General features: G+C 36.3%; 1 protein-coding gene across 4 annotated transcripts in view; it reads right to left on the minus strand.

Annotated features, from left to right (window-relative positions):
- PDE1A (phosphodiesterase 1A) overlaps nt 1-22,823 on the minus strand; it is a 386,812-nt gene that overhangs the window by 81,371 nt on the left and 282,618 nt on the right. For all 4 annotated transcript variants that reach the window (XM_005675891.3, XM_013968481.2, XM_013968476.2 and 1 more), the window contains 4 exons: nt 17,063-17,245; nt 9,917-9,983; nt 6,462-6,578; nt 5,491-5,631 (listed from right to left, as the gene is read on the minus strand). In XM_005675891.3, coding sequence (XP_005675948.1) covers nt 5,491-5,631; nt 6,462-6,578; nt 9,917-9,983; nt 17,063-17,245 — 508 coding nt within the window. The remainder of the gene's footprint in view (nt 1-5,490; nt 5,632-6,461; nt 6,579-9,916; nt 9,984-17,062; nt 17,246-22,823) is intronic.

Here is a 22,823-nt window from a genome sequence, read left to right on the forward strand (position 1 = left end):
TACTTCCTTCATGAATTCATCTTGTTTATTGTCACACTATCATCTTAACAATTAAATTTAACATAACAAAGTAGTTTGGGAAGAGAGAAACTTTTGAACATTCACATTTAACTGAAAAATACATCTATTTCATATTAGTGAAAGTAGAGCTGGGGGCTAATTTTTATCTCCTTACTTGACAATTTACTTTATACTGGTGTCAAATGAGAATTCTAACTCAGAAAATGGTTGCTTAAATTCAAGGATTTTGTAAATGCCTCATGAGGACAAGTCACAGAGAATAAGCCTGAGTCATATCACTCTTCCCAACCAGAACAGTGGTCAGCACATAACCTAAGTTCTTCTTATTCCTAATGGACAGAAATAAAGAGTTAAAATGAAGAGTCATGAGGAGTGCAGATATTGTGCTTCATCTAAACTGCATTTTGCCCAGAGAAATGCTCAGGTAGGCTTACTTGTAAAGCCCTCAGATTATACCAGAGAAAGGTATTAACTGCCATGAACACCATGTACAGTGTTGACGGAAAGAAAGGAGAAGGAACTAACATTAATTGGACATTTTAGGCAGATGGTTTCATTTCATTTTTATAATCACCCTATTTACCATTTATAAGGTAAATGGTTTTAAATCTCATTTGTCAGTTAACACAGCCAAATCCTAAAGAAGTGAATCAATCTGCAGTAGGTCACATAGCTTTCAAATGGCAGGGCAGGAATTCAAACTGAAATCTGTCTGATTCCAAAATTTCTGTTCTTTCAACAGATCACAATGTTCCTTCTGTGGATGACAACAGCCTTCATTATTTAAGGGAGGCAATATGTTAAATACATTCTTCTAAGTTTTCAAAAGCAGAATTTCTAGATAATTTAACTGGATACACTGATGGGTAGAGACACTAACAAAGCTTTAAGACTTATGATGTAATTTTCATATCTGAATTATTTTGTGTGTGTGTGTATACAATAGAGAATGTATGTGTGTGTATGTGTGCATGTGTGTGTGTATAAGCCTGGGAGAATTTTAGGTTAGAAAGTCACATTAACCTGTTAGTTCCTGGTGTATCTAAAAAAGCATAATTAATAACTCCTTACATTATAGGTAGTTTTGAACCTTTTTTCTCTTTCCCTTTGAATAGACTGAGTTAGTTTGCTATAACTAACCCAATGTGGAAAGTGAGTATATTATCATAGTATTACTATATAATAAGATAAGTTGATATATAGTATAATAAATTGATAATATTTCTTACTAATTGCTGTTATGTTTTAGGAATTAGGTTAGGTTTACACATATGATATCGTTAATCCTCACTGTCATACTGCAAGGTGGTCGGCATTATTAAACCACATTTTAGTGACAAGGAACAGAAGTAGACAGCAAGGAAGCTAGGTAGTGGGGAAGTTAGGTTTGAAATCAATATCTGCTTGCCTTGAAAGCCCACGCTGTGTCCACTCTTCCAAACACTGTTGTATTGGAAGTCATGTATAAGAACAGAATTTCCATGTAGTTTGTAGAATAGAGACATAGTGGCAAACTTTTGTAGATTGGAGAAAAATTGAGTAGTTTCAAAGTATGAGGCTATTTCTGGGTGTAGTCAGTGGACTACAAGGTCTAAAGGAATAGTTTCCAAGTTACTTCTCTTCGACTCAGTATCAGAGAGAACACAATGCCAGGAGCCCTCAAATATAAGCGTTCTCTTGCCAAGGCCCTCAGATGGTTTCATATTCAAAGAGTCATTTGGAAGTGGGTTGGCAGTACATGGTGAAGAATTGGATCTTTCGCAAAAAGCTCAAGCTACCACACGCCCCTGTCACCTTGCACAGAGCAACAAGTTAAGGGACAAAAGGAGAGAGAGGGATGCAGAGGGTCAGCTGTCTTATCAGCTCTGCACTGCCTACTTCAGGCCTGAGAGTATCCCAGTGTGACACTACCAAACTGAAGGACAATGGCTCCATCGCAGTCCTGTTCAGGCAATGGTCCCATGAACATTTTGCAGCTAATAGGCTGCGCTGGTCACCTGGCAGTGTTAGGCTGCTACTGGAGTGCTCTGTAAACGTCATGCTGATAAGACCATTCTGAAACAGCAAGGCATTGACTAAAACACTAATGTAAGTGACCCTGTCATCTCCATATCACATCTTTGGGTCTTCAGCTAAATGCATATTTCTATAAGGCTTTTTTTGTTTGTTTGTTTCAAAGAACCAATACATTCATATGTGTGAAACTTCTACCACCTTTTTTTTTTAATCTAAAAAGCTTATTAAAATAACTTGCAGAAAACTGTTGAGCTGGTAGTATAACCTAGTTTTGACAAAATAGTCAATACACCGAAAATTCATTTTGCTTTTCCTCTCATCATCAACCATAAAATTTCACATTAAATGTATTTTCCTGATCCTAGACAACACTGACAGTCTCCAACTCAACTATTTTTGTAATGGCCAAGCTAAGGGAAAAGAATTGAGTCCACCAACACTTTTCTTGTTAAAGGATGAATTTAGAAATAAGTTTCTAAACCAAACCTGCCATAGTATAGTGAAGTTATATTTATCAGTTAGTATCTCAAAAAGTGACTATGTCATCTTTACTAACAATTTAAACTTTCTAGGAGTCATGCCAGGCTGGGCCAGATTTCCCATCTCCCAGAGAAGTTGGAATAGCTTGTTAGATTCTGGAACAAGCCTTCCTTGCAAGTCTGAGGGTAAACTCACATTGTGGGTTTGAATTTCTCTATTTGCCTGCTAATATAGCATCCATCATCTGTTTAATGTCATCTTCAGCATAGAGATTGCAAAGCTGAACTCGGAGACTTTTATTTGGTTGCCTTTACACTTGCAGTCCTCAAGCAAAAATGTATTTTAAAACAACATCCTGGTTACCTACCACCCTAAAATGGCATATATCTTCTCCTCATACTTTATAATTAAAGCAGATATTTTTATACCAAAGCAGGCAGAGCTTTTCCATTCTATTTTGTTCGGAGGAAACATAATTAGTTCAGTTTCCATTCCAGGCTAACACTTTCAGTTAACTTTTCAATGCCACAGAATTCAGAAAACAGGAAATGATAAACATGTCAAATGAAAACCACCTCACTATGATTCAAGACCAAGGCCTTAGAAAGGAAGAAGCAAGCAGATCAAACCAGAAGATGTTACAGCATTTATTCCCAGTGTAACAGCATGTGCAGGTGTCAGGAGGCACTTTGTTTTTCACTCGAATTGTCACGCATAGAAAACCCAGGGAAAACAGAGTTCAAGGAACAGCTGTGACAATGAAGTCTGATTAAACCAATGGGAGCTTTAAGAGAATTTGTGTGTACGTGTGTATGCATACGCACGTATGCTGGGAAGAGAAAGAGATATAAAGAAAGTCATACATACTACTTTTTTAAAAAGTACAATATTTTAAAGCTATATATTTGAATGTTTGTCTCTACTTATTATTGCTAACTTCTGCTTCCTCCCTTTAAGTGTCAAATGAATTATGAGTAAACTTCAACCAAGGACCAAGTCCAACCATGACTACATTTGATTTGGCTCACTGGGCACATTTATGCCTTAACTGAGTGATATCTATATTTGCAACTTAAAAAGAGAATACAAAGTTACGATTACATATAATTTAGCCTTCTGGAAGGTTACAAGAGAATCTGGCTACTGTATAAGTAAAGGTTTTTGGTTTTTGCCTCCCCCAAAGTAAGCCTTAACTCCAAAGCAGTTATATTACTTGCTGATCCTGTCAATATAACGAGAATTTCTATTGAATTGTGGTGATATTCCAAAAAATTTGTTCATTAAAAGCCCCGCTGAGCTCCCAGCTACTAGCCATTGTCAACTTCCAGCCGTATGGCTGAACCACTGTGGATGCCTGCCCAGTGATGTCTTCAGATATCTGTGTCCATAGTTGCTAGCTGGTCACAAGCACATCAGAGACCCCAAGTAAGAACCTTCTGTTTGGGACGCTTCCAACCAACAACCCTTGAGAAATATGATAAATTACTGTTATAAGCCACTGAGGCTTAGAGTAGTTTGTTTTGAAGAAACAGATAATTGAAACACCGGGCAGGAGTGGAATCTGAGCTTAAAGCACTGATGGATCTGCAGTATTTAGGAGGCAAAAAAAAAGATGGAGAAGTAAAATAGATAATTTCTTCAGTCGTTGTGTGAGACAGCTTTCGACAATCATAGCAAAGGGATCTTACGTAGCAAATACTTCACTGGATTCTTGGGGAGAAATGTTTATAACACACGGGTATACAATAAACTTGGAGAATCGTGTACCTGTTACAAGTTTTCAAGATCTTCAGGACTCCATATTGTGTCTGTAAGGGCTTTGCCTGGCACTAGGTAAGGAATACAGTCTCTGGGGCAGAATGATGAAATATGGAGGGGTACTAGTCATGTAGCTCTGAATGCCAGGGACCCATACCAATAAAAAGGACGTGATGTCTGAAATCTAAAAAGTAGGCAATGTATGTCGTGGGGTTTGCTAGACCATTCTACTTATTCTACTTACATGTGTTTTATGGTGCTCCTTCATGTAGGTCAACACATGAGAATTCAAAAAGGTACTTAGATTTTGGGGATCTCAACAATGACTCATACCTTGGGATGAACCCCTCCCAGTCTGGAACCTTCAGAAGGAAGGACTGCCCTTCCCTTTTTATCTCTTGGAAGTCATCCTATGCTCTGAGACATTACAGGAATTCTAGGCTATCTGACTTCCCATCATCTACTCATTGTTGTCCCAGGATTTGTACTGCTGAACCATTTATCCAGTCATCAACTGATCCATTCAGATGCAAAGAGGAAGAAGAAGAATTTGGAAAAATCCACATGAATAATTTACAAAAAGATCTATTAGGATTTGATTGTAATTAGCGATACAAGCGTGTAAAAGAGAAAAAGCTAGTGAGGTCAGCCTGGTTAATGAAATGAGGGAAGAACACTACAACTAACTTCTATTGCAAAGGCTTTTTTCTAGGTCACTTTTCTGGAGGTTGATTCCTATGGGGAAAGTGAGTGAGTGAGTGTTAGTTGCTCAGTCATGTCTGACCCTCTGCAACAACATAGACAGTAGGTAGACTGCCAGGATCCTCTGTCCATGGAACTCTCCAGGCAAGAATCCTGGAGTGGGTTGCAATTCCCTTCTCCAGGGGATCTTCTCGACCCACAGATTGAATCCTGGTCTCCCATATTGCAGACGGATTCTTTACCATCTATCTGAGCCACAGGCATTTACAAATGAAAATGTCATATGGTCCAAATTTTGAAAAAATTGCAGTATATTTTCACTTGCTTCTGGAGATCTTTTTCTCACTGAATTAAAATATTTTTAAAAACTGTATATTATAGATAACTTGTTAACCCTCAAAAATCTAGAAGATAGTTACTTATAACACTTTTATGAGTATTAAAGAAACAATGAGAAAGGAATGGGATTAGATGTCGCAGACTAACAAACTTCAATCACAAATACTTTCTTACCATGATACCTGTATGAAGCATTATGTAATGCACAGTTTGAGTGACATCAGCTGCATGAATCAAATTGTGGTATGGATTTTTGTACTTGCTGTAACCAACTTCTAGAGCTTCTGCAAAGGCAATTAGGCAAGAAACAGGAATCTGCAGAAAGTAATAATTATGATTATATTTTGACCAAAAGAGTGGCACTATATTAACACGAGCACAAAGATGTTGGGATGGGACATATTAGTGAGTCAGATGTGGGCAGTAGTTTCTTAAAGTTAAATGTGGATTGTTCCAAGAAAACACTTCATTAATCTGTCAGTTTTCAATGCTGATGAGAATTATAAGCCCCAAATGTTTAATTAAGATAGATGAAATAACAGTCTTAACCATATAGCAGTCTTTAAATGTTTATATCTTCTAGAGTCAAATAAGAAGGCTAGTTTTTAAAAGCGTAAAATTTTCCAATTACAACTGGCAAAATCTAGTTTTTCTATCAGTAATTCAAAGAGGTTAAAATAAATGACCTCCGAGTAACTTCTATCTCTAAAAATATCATGACTCCATAGATACACACTTAGAAATCTGAATCAAATTTGTTGCTGAGATAGCTCTAAGTGAAGTTCATTAGAAGCCCTTTCAGTTTAAGAAAAGCTGCCAGAAATGGTTCATTTTGCATTTTAGGAAACTCGTATTTCTTTAAGACACAGAGTCCAATGTTTACATGAGTGTTCCATGAATATTTCAAGGTGACATTCGTATCCTGTTGCAGTGACACTATCATGGCTTTATGATACCAAGTGGAAATAAAGAAATGTCAGTGATTTGGGGAGAATAGCCATATCGTGTGGTGAACTCATCCCCACAGTTCTGTGAACCCAGAAACATTTTTAGATGAATTGATTAATGAACCAATGTTTTGCATTTTCACTCTCATACAGATAACTCATTCTAAGAGCATTTCACTTTTGTTCCATGTTTCTGACCTTGAAACGGTTGATAAGATCATATCTGGTGAACAGTTCATAAATCATAAACTTCAGACTATGTTCTCCACTTGCTTCATTCAAGGCAAATACATCAAAAGACCATTTATCAACATCCTGTAGGAAAAAAGAAAATATTTTAGATGGCAACATCACATGGCTTTGTTTCTTTCTATGAATTAATTTTTCTATGAAAAATTCTTAGGAAGATCAGGAATTATACATCCAGTGGGTCAGATTTCAATTCAGCACATCAGACTTTCTTTCACCAGTATCTGATATGACAGGGACACAGTGTCTATGGATCCACAACAGTGAAGTCTATAATACTTAAGTTCTTCCCCTTAATCCTAAGGTTATCCAATTTAATATAATAAACTATAACCCCCTCATCCTTAGTCTCTCTCCAAATGAAAGCCATAAATCATTTTCCCTAAGTGGCCCTAATTTACAGTAGAGTTCCAGGTTATGTGGGTGATTTAACTGAGGGATAGAGGGAAGATAACCCCAATTTATCTTTCCCACCCATACACCTACTATACCGCTTGAACGTCCACATTTTAAGAGCTACTAATTTGGTTTAGACCTGTGGTATTTTGAGTCTTCATTTTTTTCAAGATGCAGATACTTCCTTGGTGGCTCAGTGGTAAAGAATTTGCCTGGCAATGTGGGAGACACAGGTTCAATCCCTGGCCTGAGAAGATCCCACATGCTGTAGACCAGTGAAGCCCGACTACTGAGCCTGTGCTCTAGAGGCCGGAAGTGGCAACTAGGGGTCCCACGTGCCACAACTCCTGAAGCCCGCGTACTCTAGAGTCTGCGCTCTGCAGCAAGAGATGCCACTGCAATGAGAAGCCTGTGCACCACAACTGGAGAATAGACCCCGTTCTCTACAACTAGAGAAACACCTGCTCAGCAATGAGTAACCAGCACAGCCCAAAATAAGTAAATAAATAATTTTGTTTTAAATATGCAGGTGCTCTAGAGATGATAGAGTACTGTTTCTAGGTAGAGTAATAGCACCTTATTCCTCACTCTAACCTTGGCTGATTCATCTTTACTTTTTTACTAGGGTCAGATGGTGAGATAAAGGAAGTGGGCCTCTTCACTGGGGAGGAGGATAGTGTTTTTGGCATTTCAGGCAATTCCCCAGGAAAGTGATCAGGCCTGTAGTGAAACAGGTACCCTATGAACGTACCCCCTATTTGTGGGAAAGAGGGCAATGAGCAGGTATATCAAACCACTCCAGCTACATAACAATATTGATTCAGGTAATTCCAGGCAAAAACCTTGCAGAGAAGTCCACAAATGGACTTGCAGCAAGTGTTATCAGTACATTGGGCTTCCCTGGTGGTGCAGAGGTCAAAGCTTAAAGATGTATTAAGATAAAGTTTGAGTTTGCAATCATAAATCACTGAAACTTAGAAATCTACAGAAATACAGCAGAATCAGAGTTCTAATGATTATCAGAAATTATTAGCAAAGAAGGTCTAGTGTTTGCACACACAGAATGGGTTTAGTATTGAACAGTAAGTAGATAACCTTAAACTTGTATATTAATTTCAAATTTAAAAAGGCCCTGTGTTAGAACTTTTCATTTAGCATATTTCAGAGATAACAATACATAATGTAATAAGCTGTAAATCTGATAAACAGTATTCAAGCCATCTTTTAAAACTCTTTCTTTTGACAAACAGTAACAATAACTCCAAATGTAGTTTTAATCATTTGGGAACACCAAGGAAATATTTTTTGGCTTGCTTGTGTACCTTTGTTAAATTCTTTGCATTTGGCCTTAATTTGAACCCAAAATACTTGCTTGATCTGTTTGTAAATTTAAAATCTCTCAGAGTTCTGTTAGAAGTCATTTTGCCATCAATAAAGCTCAAAGGAGACCAACAAATCTCTTACTAAATTCCAAAGCTAACACAGAGGAATCAGTTCAGACTGTTAAAAGCTGCTGTTTACAGTTCCTGCTAGGGGTTTCCAACTGAGTGAAAGGTTAATTCTCCATTTGGGGGCATTTTTTAAAATCAACAATGATAATTTATATCTGTAAACTTCTGCAGATGCTTGGCTTTTACTTTGTCACCCTGAGAACAAACAAGGCAAGGAGGTAGCTCAGGAAATTAGAATTATTAACACATTCTTAGTGATAATTCTCTACAACCTGTTAGTTCATGTCTCCTCTATACTACATTTTTGAAATCTGCTTGCGTTCTCTCATACCAAAATATTCTGTTAGTTGGTTTCTATAAAAATAAAAGTAAGTGATTTTCTTGCCTACAGTTGAGGAAATAATGAGGAAATAAAAATCTTTTAAGAGCTAAGGAATAATTCATATCCAATAATATGACATTTCAGTTATATACTTGCCTCTATTATAATTTTAGAAACATGAATATAAAAAAGCTTCTGAGAAAAACAAATTGCTTTTTTAAATGAATAAGATTGAAATCTAATATGCGGCAGAGAAAGAACAAATGCAGAGAAAAAAACAAAGGGGATGCAAAGGGGATGCTTAAAAGGGAATAGAGGAACAAAAGAAATCAATATAAATGTAAACTAGGAAAGGGATTTAATATATCAAAAATAAAGTAACTTGGTATATTCTGTTGCTGGTATTCTTTAAATTTTTGGTTAATACAGGAAACTACCATAAAGCTATCAGAGGAGACAAAGTTGAATTTCTTACCCAAATTAAGCAACAGAATGAAATAGGGAATGTAGACTGACAAGCCTACAAAATGCCTCTTTATTAATATAGTCTAGGAACAGTGTTCACATACACACACACACAAAGTGGGCACAAGCGAATCCAAAACTTTTACCACATCAGATTTTCAACTCTAGTTATTTCTAACACATGTAATACTGCACTTGGGCCTCAGACTAGGGCAACCACAGGGAAAGTCAGAGACAAAAGAGATAAATTTCTTTTTTGTTTACTTTTTAATTTTATCTTCCTTTTTATATTTTCTCAGACCTAAAATTCTAAACAATTTTCTTCAATATAAGTTTTGTCCTTCAATTATATTTGACTGAAATGTCTTTTCATTGATAATGCATTCATTTCATAATATATAGTAGCAAAATATGCGTATCCTGACAAATGCTGGTGCCATCTCAAAGTTGAATATAAGATCCACCTAAATAAAGCATAAAGCATAAAAAAGACATCACACACATACATGTATTTATGCATGTATATTACAGTTGTTAGTGATAAACATCTATACGTATTGATGCAGTTTGTTAGTGTAACCATTAACAAACTGATCCTCATGTAAATCAACAAGTTATGACTTGAAACATATGACACTTGTAAACAGTTAAAATAATTTTTTCATATTTGATATGTAAGCTACATCAAAAACCTATTCTCATTTTCTTCCCATCATTTTAAAGAGACTAGAAAAAATGACTGATAAACTAAGATAATTGAAATTTTTTACCTTTAATGTTACTATGACAGCTTCTGGATATGCCAAGCCAACCATGTGATAGGATTTTCTGTACATTCTGAAAAAGAAAAATAAGTGTGTATATAAAAATCATTTACTCAAAGTTTTTAACTATTTCTTAAAAAAAAAAGAAATAATTACCTTTGACTTGTTGACCTTGTATCATTAGATACAGATTCTCTTTCTGGCAATAGTGATAATTATTGCCATCATCTATTACATGTTTACAATAGATGCAAATAGTATTTTGTTTACTCAAAACCACATATAAAGTCAATATGGTTTTAAGTTCTATGTAAAGAGATCTTTTCCTAAACGTCATCTTATTAAAAAAAAGACTGTCATTTGCATGTGCAGCAACAATACCTTTTAGCATACCATCACATTCAAGACAGCAGAGCAGCCTTGCTTTGTGTCCTTTTGTGTTATAAAATTTTCAGTCTGGAAGCTGAATGTCACTGAAATAGTCCTTTACAGGTTTTCTTTCTTTTTTCACAAAATGAAAATTATAGAAGGGTATATGTAGCATCCTCAGAATTTACACAGCTTACTTTTTTCGTTTTAGCTAAGAATATTGGGAGAAACCATATTGAAAAAAATTGCTTGAGTTTGTTCAAACTGTCTTTTAATATTATTTAATAAAGATTATCCAGAAAGGATATTTTTATTTTTATAAGAGCAACAATAAAAATATTTTTATTAATCAGTACTTTGTTGGTTCCATTTTCCAACAGAAAACCAAGATGACTTAAATAAATATAAGAAACTCTTCCACTGATTTGCGCAAAAGTAGAATCAACATGATACCCTAATGTGTAGAAATAGCAATAGGTTTTTAACCAGGACTGAAAGAAACATGTTTCCTCCACAAAGTCCTGTGAATACATGGAATAATCACGTTCCTTAATTTTTACATTGTCAGCTCACAAGCAAGTTTCATTTCTAGCTTATACTATAGTAACTTCTCCCTACAAGATGCCTGAACAAAGCCATAATTTAATGACTGTATCATTATATTGGGGGTCAATATAAGAAATATAAGAATATAAGAAAACATTCTGCATCTTTTATAAAATCAGTAAGGGAAATATTAACCCTTTTGACTCAATGTATCTTATGTTAAAAATTCATAAGACATTACTCAGTTCCTATGTAAATGCTACCTTTTTTTAAGATAATAAAAACCAAATAATTTTTCATGTTTTCCTTTTTAATCTTCACTTCTCAAATGCTCAGAATTAAAATATTGTGTTTACTTACATAGATATTAGGCTTTCTTGATAAAGTATCTTCCCATTTTATTACAGAGACCTTGTTACTTTATTTCCATGTTCCCACTTTAAAATTCACATTCAAAAAACTAAGATCATGGCATCTGGTTTCACTACTTCATGGTAAATAGATGGGGAAACAATGGAAACAGTGACAGACTTTATTTTCTTGGGCTCCAAAATTACTGCAGATGGCAACTGCAGCCATGAAATTAAAAAAAAAAACATTTGCTCCTTGAAAGAAAAGCTATAAAAACCTAGACAGCATATTAAAAAGCAAAGACATTACTTTGCCAACAAAGGTCCCCACAGACAAAGCTATGGTTTTTCCAGTAGTTATATACGGATCTGAGAGTTGGATCATGAAGAAGGCACCAAAGAATTGATGTTTTTGAACTGTGGTGTTGGAGAAGACTCTTGAGAGTCCCTTGGACAGCAAGGAGATCCAACAAGTCAATCCTAAAGGAAATCAGTCTTGAATATTCATTGGAAGGACTGAAACTGAAGCTCCAGTACTTTGGCCACATGATACAAAGAGCCAACTCCTTGGAAAAGACCCTGAGGCTGGGAAAGATTGAAGGCAGGAGGAGAAGGGGAAGACAGAGGACAAGATGGTTGGTTGGCATCACTGACTCAATGAACATGAGTTTGAGCAAGCTCTGAGAGAGGATGAAGAATAGGAAAGCCTGGCATGCTATAGTCCATGGAGTCACAAAGAATTGGACACTACTGAGCTACTGAAAATAACAATTTAGTTTTTGTCTTAAATGACCTTAAATAATTTTTAGATGTGGCAAAGTTATAATAAAAAAATTATCCTTATCCTCTATATCAGTTGGAAGATTTCAGAGCAGCCTATCAGAAAAATACTAACATTACTTGCTCCACTCAGATAGGTGGAGAACTTGCAGAACAAGTTAATCTTGCAGAACAAGGAAACAATTTAACCACAATATAAAGGTCCAGGCAAAGAGGAACTAAAGAGCTTTTTGATGAAAGTGAAAGTGGAGAGTGAAAAAGCTGGCTTAAAACTCAGCATTCAAAAAACGAAGATCATAGCATCCAGTCCCACCTCTTCATGGCAAATAGAGGGGGAAACAATGGAAATAGTGAGAGACTTCATTTTCTGGGGCTCCAAAATCAGTGCAGATGGTGACTGCAACAATTAAATTAAAAGACACTTGCTCCTTGGAAGAAAAGCTCTGACCAACCTACAGAGCATATTCAAAAGCAGAGACATTACTTTGCCGACTAAGGTCCATCTAGTCAAGGCTATGGTTTTTCCAGTGGTCACGTATGGATGTGAGAGTTGGACCATAAAGAAAGCTGAGTGCCAAAGAATTGATGCTTTTTTTTTTTTTACCATGGTATTGGAGAAGGCTATTAAGAGTCCCTTGGACTGCAAGGAGATCAAGCCAGTGCATCCTAAAGGAAATCAGTCCTAAATATTCATTGGAAGGACTGATGCTGAAGCTGAAGCTCCAATATTTTAGCCACCTGATGCAAAAAACTGACTCACTGGAAAAGACCCTGATGCTGGGAAAGATTGAAGGCAGGAGGAGAAAGGGACAACATAGGATGAGATGGTTGGATGGTATCACCGACTCAATGGACATTTGTTTGAGCAAACTCTGGGAGTTGGTGACGGACAGGGAAGCCTGGTGTACTGCAGTCTATGGGGTGGCAAAGAGTCACACACAACTGAGCTACTGAACTGAACTGAAAAGGCCCAGAAAATAATTACTTTCAGTAATGATATTTAGTTTTGTTGTTTTTTGAAGAAACAAATGGCTTTTTCTATTTTTTGAATCATTACTAAAAATTGGAGGTACAGGGGTAATGGAGATAAGTGGTCAGGAATAAGAAACTTTAAAAATTAAGTAACTTTAAATCTGTGTAATTTCATGGCACAAAAGGCAGCATTATATAGCAAAGAGAACACACAATTTGGATCTTGGATCACAGGTTAACCAATTACCAGCTGTGTGACCTCTGGAAAGCTAATGTCAGTTATCTGCAAAATACAGATAATCATACACTTTTTATGAAGATAAATGATATAAATACCTAATGTCACATTATTATAAGTACTCAATATAAGAAAGCTGTTATTATTTTTTAAATGCTTGTTTATTTATTTTTGCCTGTTCTGAGTCTTCGTTGCTATGCTCAGGCTTTCTCTAGTTGCAGTGACCAGGAACTACTTTTAGGAGTTGCAGTGTGCCGGCTTCTCATTGTGGTGGCTTCTCTTGCTAGGGGAAATTGACTCTAGGGTGCATGGGTTCAGTAATTCTGGCCCATGGCCTTAGTTGCACCAAGGCATGTGGGATCTTTCCAGAGCAGGGACCATACCGGTGTCTTTTGCATTGGCAGAAGGATTCTCAAACACTGGAGTAGCAGGGAAGTCCCAGAAAGTCATTACTCTTAATATCAGCATTGCTGTTCTCATTGTTCTGCTGCCAATACCATTGGCTCCAATTCTGGCATTCTTCAAGGCTCTTTGGGTTCAGTGAGAACTCTGATGTTTCTTAGACTTGGAGCAAGTTTGAGAAGTGAATATCCCTGTATATTCTCATTAAATATAAAGAAAGAGAAGGAAGGGGATTACTCTTCTAAGGAGAAGGAGAAACGACTTCATTATCATTTTCTAACTCTATACTTGGGAACAGTGTATTAGGATGAAAACTTAGAAAATTAGCATGGAAGAGTAGAATGACTCATTCTGGAGAATGAATGTGGGAGAAACCTTAACACAGTGGTCTCACATATGAGTAAATAGTCGATATATTACAAGTTGCTGAAAAAGAACAATGAATTTCCTGTTCTCCTGTAAGTGGTAAAAGTTCAACTGGAAATAGGGACGATTATTTTTGGAAGGTTTTATATTACAGTTGCAAAATATAATTCAAAAACTTAAAAAAGAACTATCATATACCAGACGTGGTGGACAAGAGACTATTCAGTGGAGAATAAGAAAACTATGTGTTGCTTTCACAGGGTTTATTTAGTGGTGAAGAGGGACAGTAAATAAGAAATAATACCTGAGTAAAAACAGCACTAAATGCTATGAGGTAAATCACTCACTGGTTGGGATAGAGCAAGTGATGGAAAGTATACAGAGTAACCAGGAAAGGCCTTTGGAAAGATAGAAATGGCTAGTCAGAGTGAAGTTTGGGGAAAATCATTTCTGACAGAGGAAAGAGCAGAATTACTGGTCCCAAGGGAAGAAAGTTCAGTTCAGTCATTCAGTCATGTCTGACTTTTTGTGACCCCATGGACTGCAGCATACCAGGCTTCCCTGCCCATCACCAACTCCCGAAGCTTGCTCAAACTTATATCCATCAAGTCAGCCATGCCATCAAACATCTTATCCTCTGTCATCCCCTTCTCCTCCTGCCTTCAATCTTTCCCAGCATCAGGGTCTTTCCCAATGAGTCAGTTGTTTGCATCAGGTGGCCAAAGTATTGGATATCCATGGAATTGAAATCATACTAGTATAGATATTCAGTAAAGGGTGATAGTAGCATTAGATGACTAGGTAAGGGGGCCTAGTCATGCAGGCTATGACACAGAAGTTGCCTTTAATATGTTCGATACAGGATACAGGATGCTTGGGGCCGGTGCACGGGGATGATCCAGAGAGATGATATGGGGTGGGAGGTGGGAGGGGGGTTCAGGATTGGGAACTCATGTACACCCGTGGTGGATTCATGTCAATATATGGCAAAACCAATACAGTATTGTAAAGTAAAATAAAGTAAAAATAAAAATTAAAAAAAAAAAAACAGGTGAAGTGGTACATCCAGCGAAATGGTAAAGGCAATCAGATAATTTAAAGCTTAAGAATGACAGGACTGAATTTATATTTTAAAGGTCACTGTGGAAAGTGGCTTGCTTAGAGAAGGCAAGTGCAGAAGAGGGGAGCCTAGTTGACAATTATTGTCGTATTTCGGATGGCAGGTGATAAAGGCTTAGACTGGGGTTTCTGGAGAGGAGATGAGAAAGTGAGTAGGTTTGGGGTACACTGCTGTAAGCAAATTGCTTGGACTTGCTGAGGGGTTAATTCTTGGAAGGGGCTACTTGAGAGAAGACTCAGAAGCCTTTCTAACTATCAAGACTGAAGATGATTATTTTTGAAAATTCTAGATAAACATATCCTTTTGTTTACATATTTACTAATGGAAATTCAAAAGTAATAGAAATATTTCATTTCTATGTGTTTTAGTACTTTGATTTCTTTAAGACTACTTACTAATTTAGTTACCTTAAGTACATTTTGATATTTCTATGTAGCAAATGAAAAAATTGAAAGTTTCACATATAAATATATTTCAGAGAATTTGTCTTGATTTTCTACTTAATGAGAATGGAAATTTAGTTGGTTTATTTTTATAATTTTAATTTATTTTTCAGTTTGCCAAATTCTATATTTTCTTAAACAAAAAGGCGAAATATAGATTTCTTCATTAAAGCAAACATATACTCTTATCTCTGATTCTTTCACTGAGTTTCTGAACTACTATTTAGATGTTTTCAAACTGATATTAAGAAAAATCAACTGTCATACACTTACCTAACTTGTTTAAAAAAATAGGAATATTATTATAAAAATTATTTCTCTCCAGCCCTACTTGTCTGTTTCAGATTTCAGGTCCTACTTGGCAGAGCTGGGAGCAGTTTATGCACTAGGTGTTGGAGGTGTCATCTCACCTAACTAATCAGCTCATTATACTTATTATGAAGGTTCTTCATCAAAAGCAATTAGATATGGTTAAAAAATACACAAAGTAATTTGAATAATAATAATTTGGGTAATAAAGGCATAAATCAAGATCCTAGATGCTTTGTTTCTTATGGTTATTATACATCTTTAAATCACATCAAATCCTTCTTGCAATACTTGTCATTTAGATTTTTACAAACCCAAGAGGGCTTCTTATTGTTCCTTTAGCATAGGAAGATGAAAGTTTAGGAGGTTTATTAGAGGTAATGACTAGAGATGTCTGACGATAAAATATAATGTGGTCTCCTTTAAATTTAATTTTAAATACATTGATAAAAATTTTCTCTGTTCCTTGATTTTGCTTTGATAACACTAAAATAAACCTTTTTATTTATAACTTAATGTATAATTGTTTTTAAGTCTAAGTAAGTTTAAGTCTAAGTAACTTTTAAGAACTAGTTCTCGACATTGTCAGATATAAGATGTTTATTTCAAGTCTTTTTATAGTTTTAGTTCTGAAACATCTTATTTCCAGACAGAAAAATAAGCTATGTTATTAAGGGCTAAATAATATAAAATCCTGTCATATTAACATGTATTTCACATTAGAAACTCTAGTGATTTGACTTGATGCTTCTAAGGGCCATCAAGTGACAGAAATGCTTCAGTGACAGAAAAGTTAAAAAGCTCTTCAGGGAGATTGCACATGAGAGAGCTTTACCCCAAGGTCATAAGAGGATGGCCTTTTCACTTAAGTGTGGAGAAAGGCCTGCTTGATTTTGTTATGTAATATAGAACTTATTTTATCAGGTGCTACATTTTATTTGGGTAATGTTAGGTTTATAGCATATGAATGTATTATAATTATTTTTAAACAGTTATTCATAAAGATTCATTTGAGTATGGCCATTAAAAGTCTATACTTTATTTGTCTTTATATTAATTTAAAATAAATAAAAATAAATCCAGGACAAGATATTTTTTGTTATAGGGTAAATTCCCTCATAAAGTCCTAAATCTTCTTATTCCAGGTATACTTATGATTATAGTTTTCCTCAATAAGTAAACTATAGGACTCTCATAATATTGATTATTAAGTATATTTGCTGCCTTTTGTCTTAATATACCAACAAGTTCACTTACCTTTCCACAAAAATTCCTGCTTGAACAACATGCACAATGCTCCGAAATCTTGGTTTTTCTTCAGATCTTTTTTTCATCATCCCCATTTTCCGTGTAAAGGTAGAAGCCAACCAGTCCCGGACTTCTGATGGGACAGAATCTGACTGAATGTCACTGAGCTCATCATCGGTATCCAGCAGTCTCCTACAAAAAATTTATAGTGATTAAACCCATTTATGATAAAACTCTCCAGAAAGCAGGCATAGAAGGAACATACCCCAACATAATAAAAGCCATATATGACAAATCCACAGCAAACATTATCCTTAATGGTGAAAAATTGAAAGCATTTTCTCTAAAATCAGGAATAAGATGAGGGTGTCCACTCTCATCACTACTATTCAACATAGCTTTGGAAGTCTTAGCCACAGCAATCAGAAGAAAAAGAAAAAAGAGGAATCCAGATTGGAAAAGAAGAAGTAAAACTCTCACTGTTTTGCAAATGACATGATCCTCTACACAGAAAACCCTAAAGATACCACCAGAAAACTACTAGAGCTAATCAATGAATATAGTAAAGTTGTAAGATATAAAGTTAATACACAGAAATCCCTTGCATTCCTATACACTAACAATGAAAAACAGAAAGAGAAATTGAGGAAACAATCCCATTCATCATTGCAATGAAAATAATAAAATACTTAGGGATAAATTTACCTAAAAGACCTATGTATGGAAAACTGATGAAAGAAATCAAAGATGACACAAATAGATGGAGAAATATACCATGTTCATGGATTAGAAGACTCAATATTGTAAAAATGAGTATACTACTCAAAGCAATCTATAGATTCAATGCAATCCCCATCAAGCTACCAGTGGTATTTTTCACAGAACTAGAACAAATAATTTCAAAATTTGTATGGAAACACAAGAAACCTTGAATAGCCAAAGCAATCTTGAGAAAGAAGAATGGAGGAATCAACCTTCCTGACTTCAGACTATACTATAAAGCTACAGTCATCACAGACATATAGATCAATGAAACAAAATAGAAAGTCCAGAGATAAATCCATGCACCTATGGACACCTTATCTTTGACAAAAGAAGCAAACATAAACAATGAAGAAAAGACAATCTCTGTAACAAGCGGTACTGGGAAAACTGGTCAACCATATGTAAAAGAATGAAACTAGAACATTTTCTAATACCATGCACAAAAATAAACTCAAAATTGATTAAAGATCTAAATGTAATACCAGGAACTATAACACTCCTAGAGGAAAACATAGGCAGAACACTCTCTAACATAAATTCAGAAACATCCTCTATGACCCACCTCCCTAAAGTAATGGAAATAAAAACAAAAATAAACAAATGGGACCTAATTAAACTTAAAAGCTTTTTCACAATGAAGGAAAATATAAGCAAGGTGAAAAGGCAGCCTTCAGAGTGGAAGAAAATAATAGCAAATGAAACAACTGACAAAGAATTAAATTCCAAAATATACAAGCAGCTCATGTACCTCAGTACCAGGAAAAAGAACAACCCAATCTAAAAGTGGGCCAAAGAACAAAACAGACCTTTCTCCAAGAAGACATACAGATGGCTAATAAACACATGAAAAGATGCTTAACATCACTCATTATTCAGTTCGGTTCAGTTCAGTCACTCAGTCGTGTTGGACTCTTTGTGACCCCATGAATCGCAGCACGCCAGGCCTCCCTGTCCATCACCAACTCCTGGAGTTCACTCAGATTCATGTCCATCGAGTCAGTGATGCCATCCAGCCATCTCATCCTCTGTCGTCCCCTTCTCTTCCTGCCCTCAATCCCTCCTGGCATCAGAGTCTTTTCCAATGAGTCACCTCTTCGCATGAGGTGGCCAAAGTGCTGGAGTTTCAGCTTTAGCATCATTCCTTCCAGAGAAATCCCAGGGCTGATCTCCTTCAGAATGGGCTGGTTGGATCTCCTTGCGGTCCAAGGGGCTCTCAAGAGTCTTCTCCAACACCACAGTTCAAAAGCATCAATTCTCTGGCGCTCAGCCTTCTTCACAGTCCAACTCTCACATCCATACATGACCACAGGAAAAACCATAGCCTTGACTAGACGGACCTTAGTCGGCAAAGTAACATCTCTGCTTTTGAATATGCTATCTAGGTTGATCATAACTTTTCTTCCAAGGAATAAGTGTCTTTTAATTTCATGGCTGCAGACATCATCTGCAGTGATTTTGGAGCAAAAAAAAAAAAAAAAAGTCTGACACTGTTTCCCCATCTATTTCCCATGAAGTGATGGGACCGGATGCCATGATCTTCGTTTTCTGAATGTTGAGAAATGCAAATCAAAGCCACAAAGAAATATCATCTCACTCAGGTCAGAATGACTGCCCTCAAAGAGTCTTCAAACAGTAAATGCTGGAGAGGGTGTGGAGAAAAGCGAACCCTCTGACACTGTTGGTGGGAATGGAAACAGTGCACAGCCACTCTGGAGGACAGTGCGGAGATCCCTTAAACACTGGTGCTAGAGCTGCCTTATGACCCAGCAATCCCGCTGCTGGCCATACACACCGAGGAAACCAGAACTGAAAGAGACACGTGTACCCCAGTGTTCACCGCAGCACTGTTTACAATAGCTAGGACTTGGGAGCCACCTAGATGTCCATCAGCAGATGAATGGATAAGGAAGTGGTGGTACATATACACAATGGAGTATTACTCAGCTATAAAAAGGAATGCGTTTGAGTTAGTTCTAATGAGGTGGATGAAACTGGAGACTATTATACATAGTGAAGTAAGTCAGAAAGAGAAACACAACTACGGGATATTAACACATATATATGGAATTTAGAAAGGCAGTAATGATGACCCTCTTCACAAGGCAACAAAAGAGAGACAGATGTAAAGAACAGAATTTTTGACCCTGTGGGAGACAGTGAGGCTGGGATGATTTGACAGAATAGCACTGAAACATGTATATTACCATATGTAAAATAGATAACCAGTGCAAGTTTAATGCATGAAACAGGGCACTGCTCTGGGAAACCCGATGTTCTGGGAAAACCCAGAGGGATGGATTGGGGAGGGAGGTGGGAGGGGTGTTTAGAATGGGGAGACACATGAGTACCTGTGGCTGTTTCATGTCACTGTATGTCAAAAACAATCACAATATTGTAGAGTAATTATTCTCCAATTAAAATTAATTAACAAAAAATGTATAGTGATTAAACTTCAGGGAAAAGGGAAGAAAAACTAATAACAAAGCAAGCAGAGAAATAGGATTTGAAGTATAGCAAGTCACTCTCTGATCATCTTTTAATATGAGCTATATCAAAAAATCACTAGGTTAATATTTGGAAAGCTCTGAGTTTCTCAAATCGGTCATCTTTTGAAGGCAAAAACTAATGGACATGAACAGTTGAGAAGCTTCCCAAACATTTAAGTACAGTGATATCAGTCTGGAGATACTGATTATTAATATCATCAATATATTATTCCAATAATGAATAAAACTAAGATAAAACAGGGAAGGGGCTTCCCTGGTGGCTCAGCAGCAAAGAATTTGCCTGCCAATGCAGAAGACGTGGGTTTGATCCCTGATCCAGGAAGATCCCTGGAGAAGGAAATGGAACCCATTCCAGTACTCTTGCCTGGGAAATCCCATGGACAGAGGAGCCGGGCGGGCTACAATCCATAGGGTCACAAAGAGTTTGACAGTACTTAGTGACTAAACAATAAAATAAGATAAGGAAGAGAGTTCATAAGTGGATATCTATTAAAGGATATATTGGATGGAAAGAAAAAGGGGAATTGAAGTTATAAAAATAGTCTTCTATTTAATAAGTGTGTGTATACTGAGCATAGAAAGTACACACTATTTGTATAGTCCTTGGAGTTTACAGAAGTCATTCACACGTGCTATTTTATTTGATTTGTATCCCTAAATTTTAGGAAAATAATAACTTACTCTATAGATATTAATTCTGTTATCAACAGCACAGATGAGAAAGTGAAAAAAAGGAAAGATGAAAACAAATAGAAAAGCTCATTTTAGGTGACCTAGACAGTGCCAAGTGGAAAAGTTAGAGCAAACGCTATGTGTCTTTAGGGTGCAGATCTGATGGGCTTAGAACTGCTGGCTGAGAAAACCAGCTGTGCGAGGGGGAAATGACCAGGAGCTGAAAGTACTGCCCTGCCACTCTCCAATATAAGCCCCAGATAGACAGCGTTGACGGCACTGGCCAGTAATAATAACTGCATTAAGGCAGCTCCAGTGATCCAGAACTTCCTAAGGGTCTGAACTGGCAAAATAGTGTGAAAGGCTTAACACAAAATATGCAGAGACTTTAGAGAGCAATTGAACTTTGCCTCCAGGAGGAACACAGGCTAGCTCTGTCTGTTGTTTGACTGTTGTTTCCTTGTGGGTGCACCAATTTAATAACTCAGGGCTATTTTTGGCACACTTTAGCTTTGACCTTTGGGTTCCATTTGCTTTGGTAGATTTCTTTTTTTACAGAATGAGGCCTAAGGATTATAAGCCGATGGAGGGAAGGTAGCCAGAGCTGAAAGCGTGTGCTAAAGCCTCCAGAACAAGCCACATATCATCTCTAGAGAGCAGGGATCAAGGAAAGGGCACAAAAGCAGGAAGTTCATCGAAAGCACCCGAAACTACCAAAAGGAGGCTCAAAAGATAATATGACTTCCTGTATGTTCCACTGGATTTTACAAATATTTGGATGACAGTCCTTTGCCAATATTTATTTTTCAAAGTATTAAAAAAGTATGAATGCATTTATGAAATACCTTATGAAAAAATATACACAATTTAAGTGCAGGAGGTACAAAATTACATGTACACACATAAAGATAAAAAAGACATAGTTAAAAGTTAATATTAATACTTACTCTAAATCATATTTAATTCTCATTTGGCTCTTACATTTGGATGATTTTGATTTATACCTAAGACATGGACATTGTAATTTAAAGCAAATTGTTTTTTTCCTCCCTTTGTTCATTTAAAATTAGATTCCTCAGTTAATCGCAGCAAGACATTCCACTACACAGTTTGAAAATTTCAGGGCTTATACCATTTCTATTATTATTGATGCCATTTCTATTATTCCTTATGCAATGATCAAATAAAGCCAAAGAACAGGACAGATGGAATGGGAATCATTGTGTGTAATCCTATGATGTCGCCGCGCTCCAAGAATTCTACTGTTGCCTTGATTTTCAACTATGCTGAGTAGAATGACAGACACATGGTAATGGTTGTCAATTGGTCCTTTGCAAATCTGATGCGGAGGACTTTAGGACTATATGTCCTAAAATCATAAAGTATCCATGACAGTTCATCAAACATGATCAAATCAGCATATGAGAGTTCATATACAGATGTGGTACCCAGGAGTCTAGCAATTCTTAGTCATCATGCATGATGTCATTTACTGAGAGAGAAGAACATATAACTTTGGGCGAAAAAGAGTGATATAGATTAATTAATGAATATAAAAATAAAGGAACAGAGTGCATAAGGAGAAAAGCATGAAATATTCTAATGTATAAAAAAGCAAATCTCAAAAAAGCAACAAACAACTCTGTGACAGTTAATTTTTTATGTTCACACACCTAGCTTATGATGCTCTGTTGTTTGGTCAAACACCAGGCCCGATCTTGTAGTGAAGGTATATTTTAGATGTGCTTTACACTGAAATCAGTAGACTTTGAGTAAAGCAGACTACCCTCTGTGATGTGAGTGGACCTGATCCAATCAAAAGCCTT

This window comes from Capra hircus, chromosome 2 (assembly GCF_001704415.2).
Source record: "Capra hircus breed San Clemente chromosome 2, ASM170441v1, whole genome shotgun sequence".
NCBI classification, from domain to species: Eukaryota; Metazoa; Chordata; class Mammalia; order Artiodactyla; family Bovidae; genus Capra; species Capra hircus.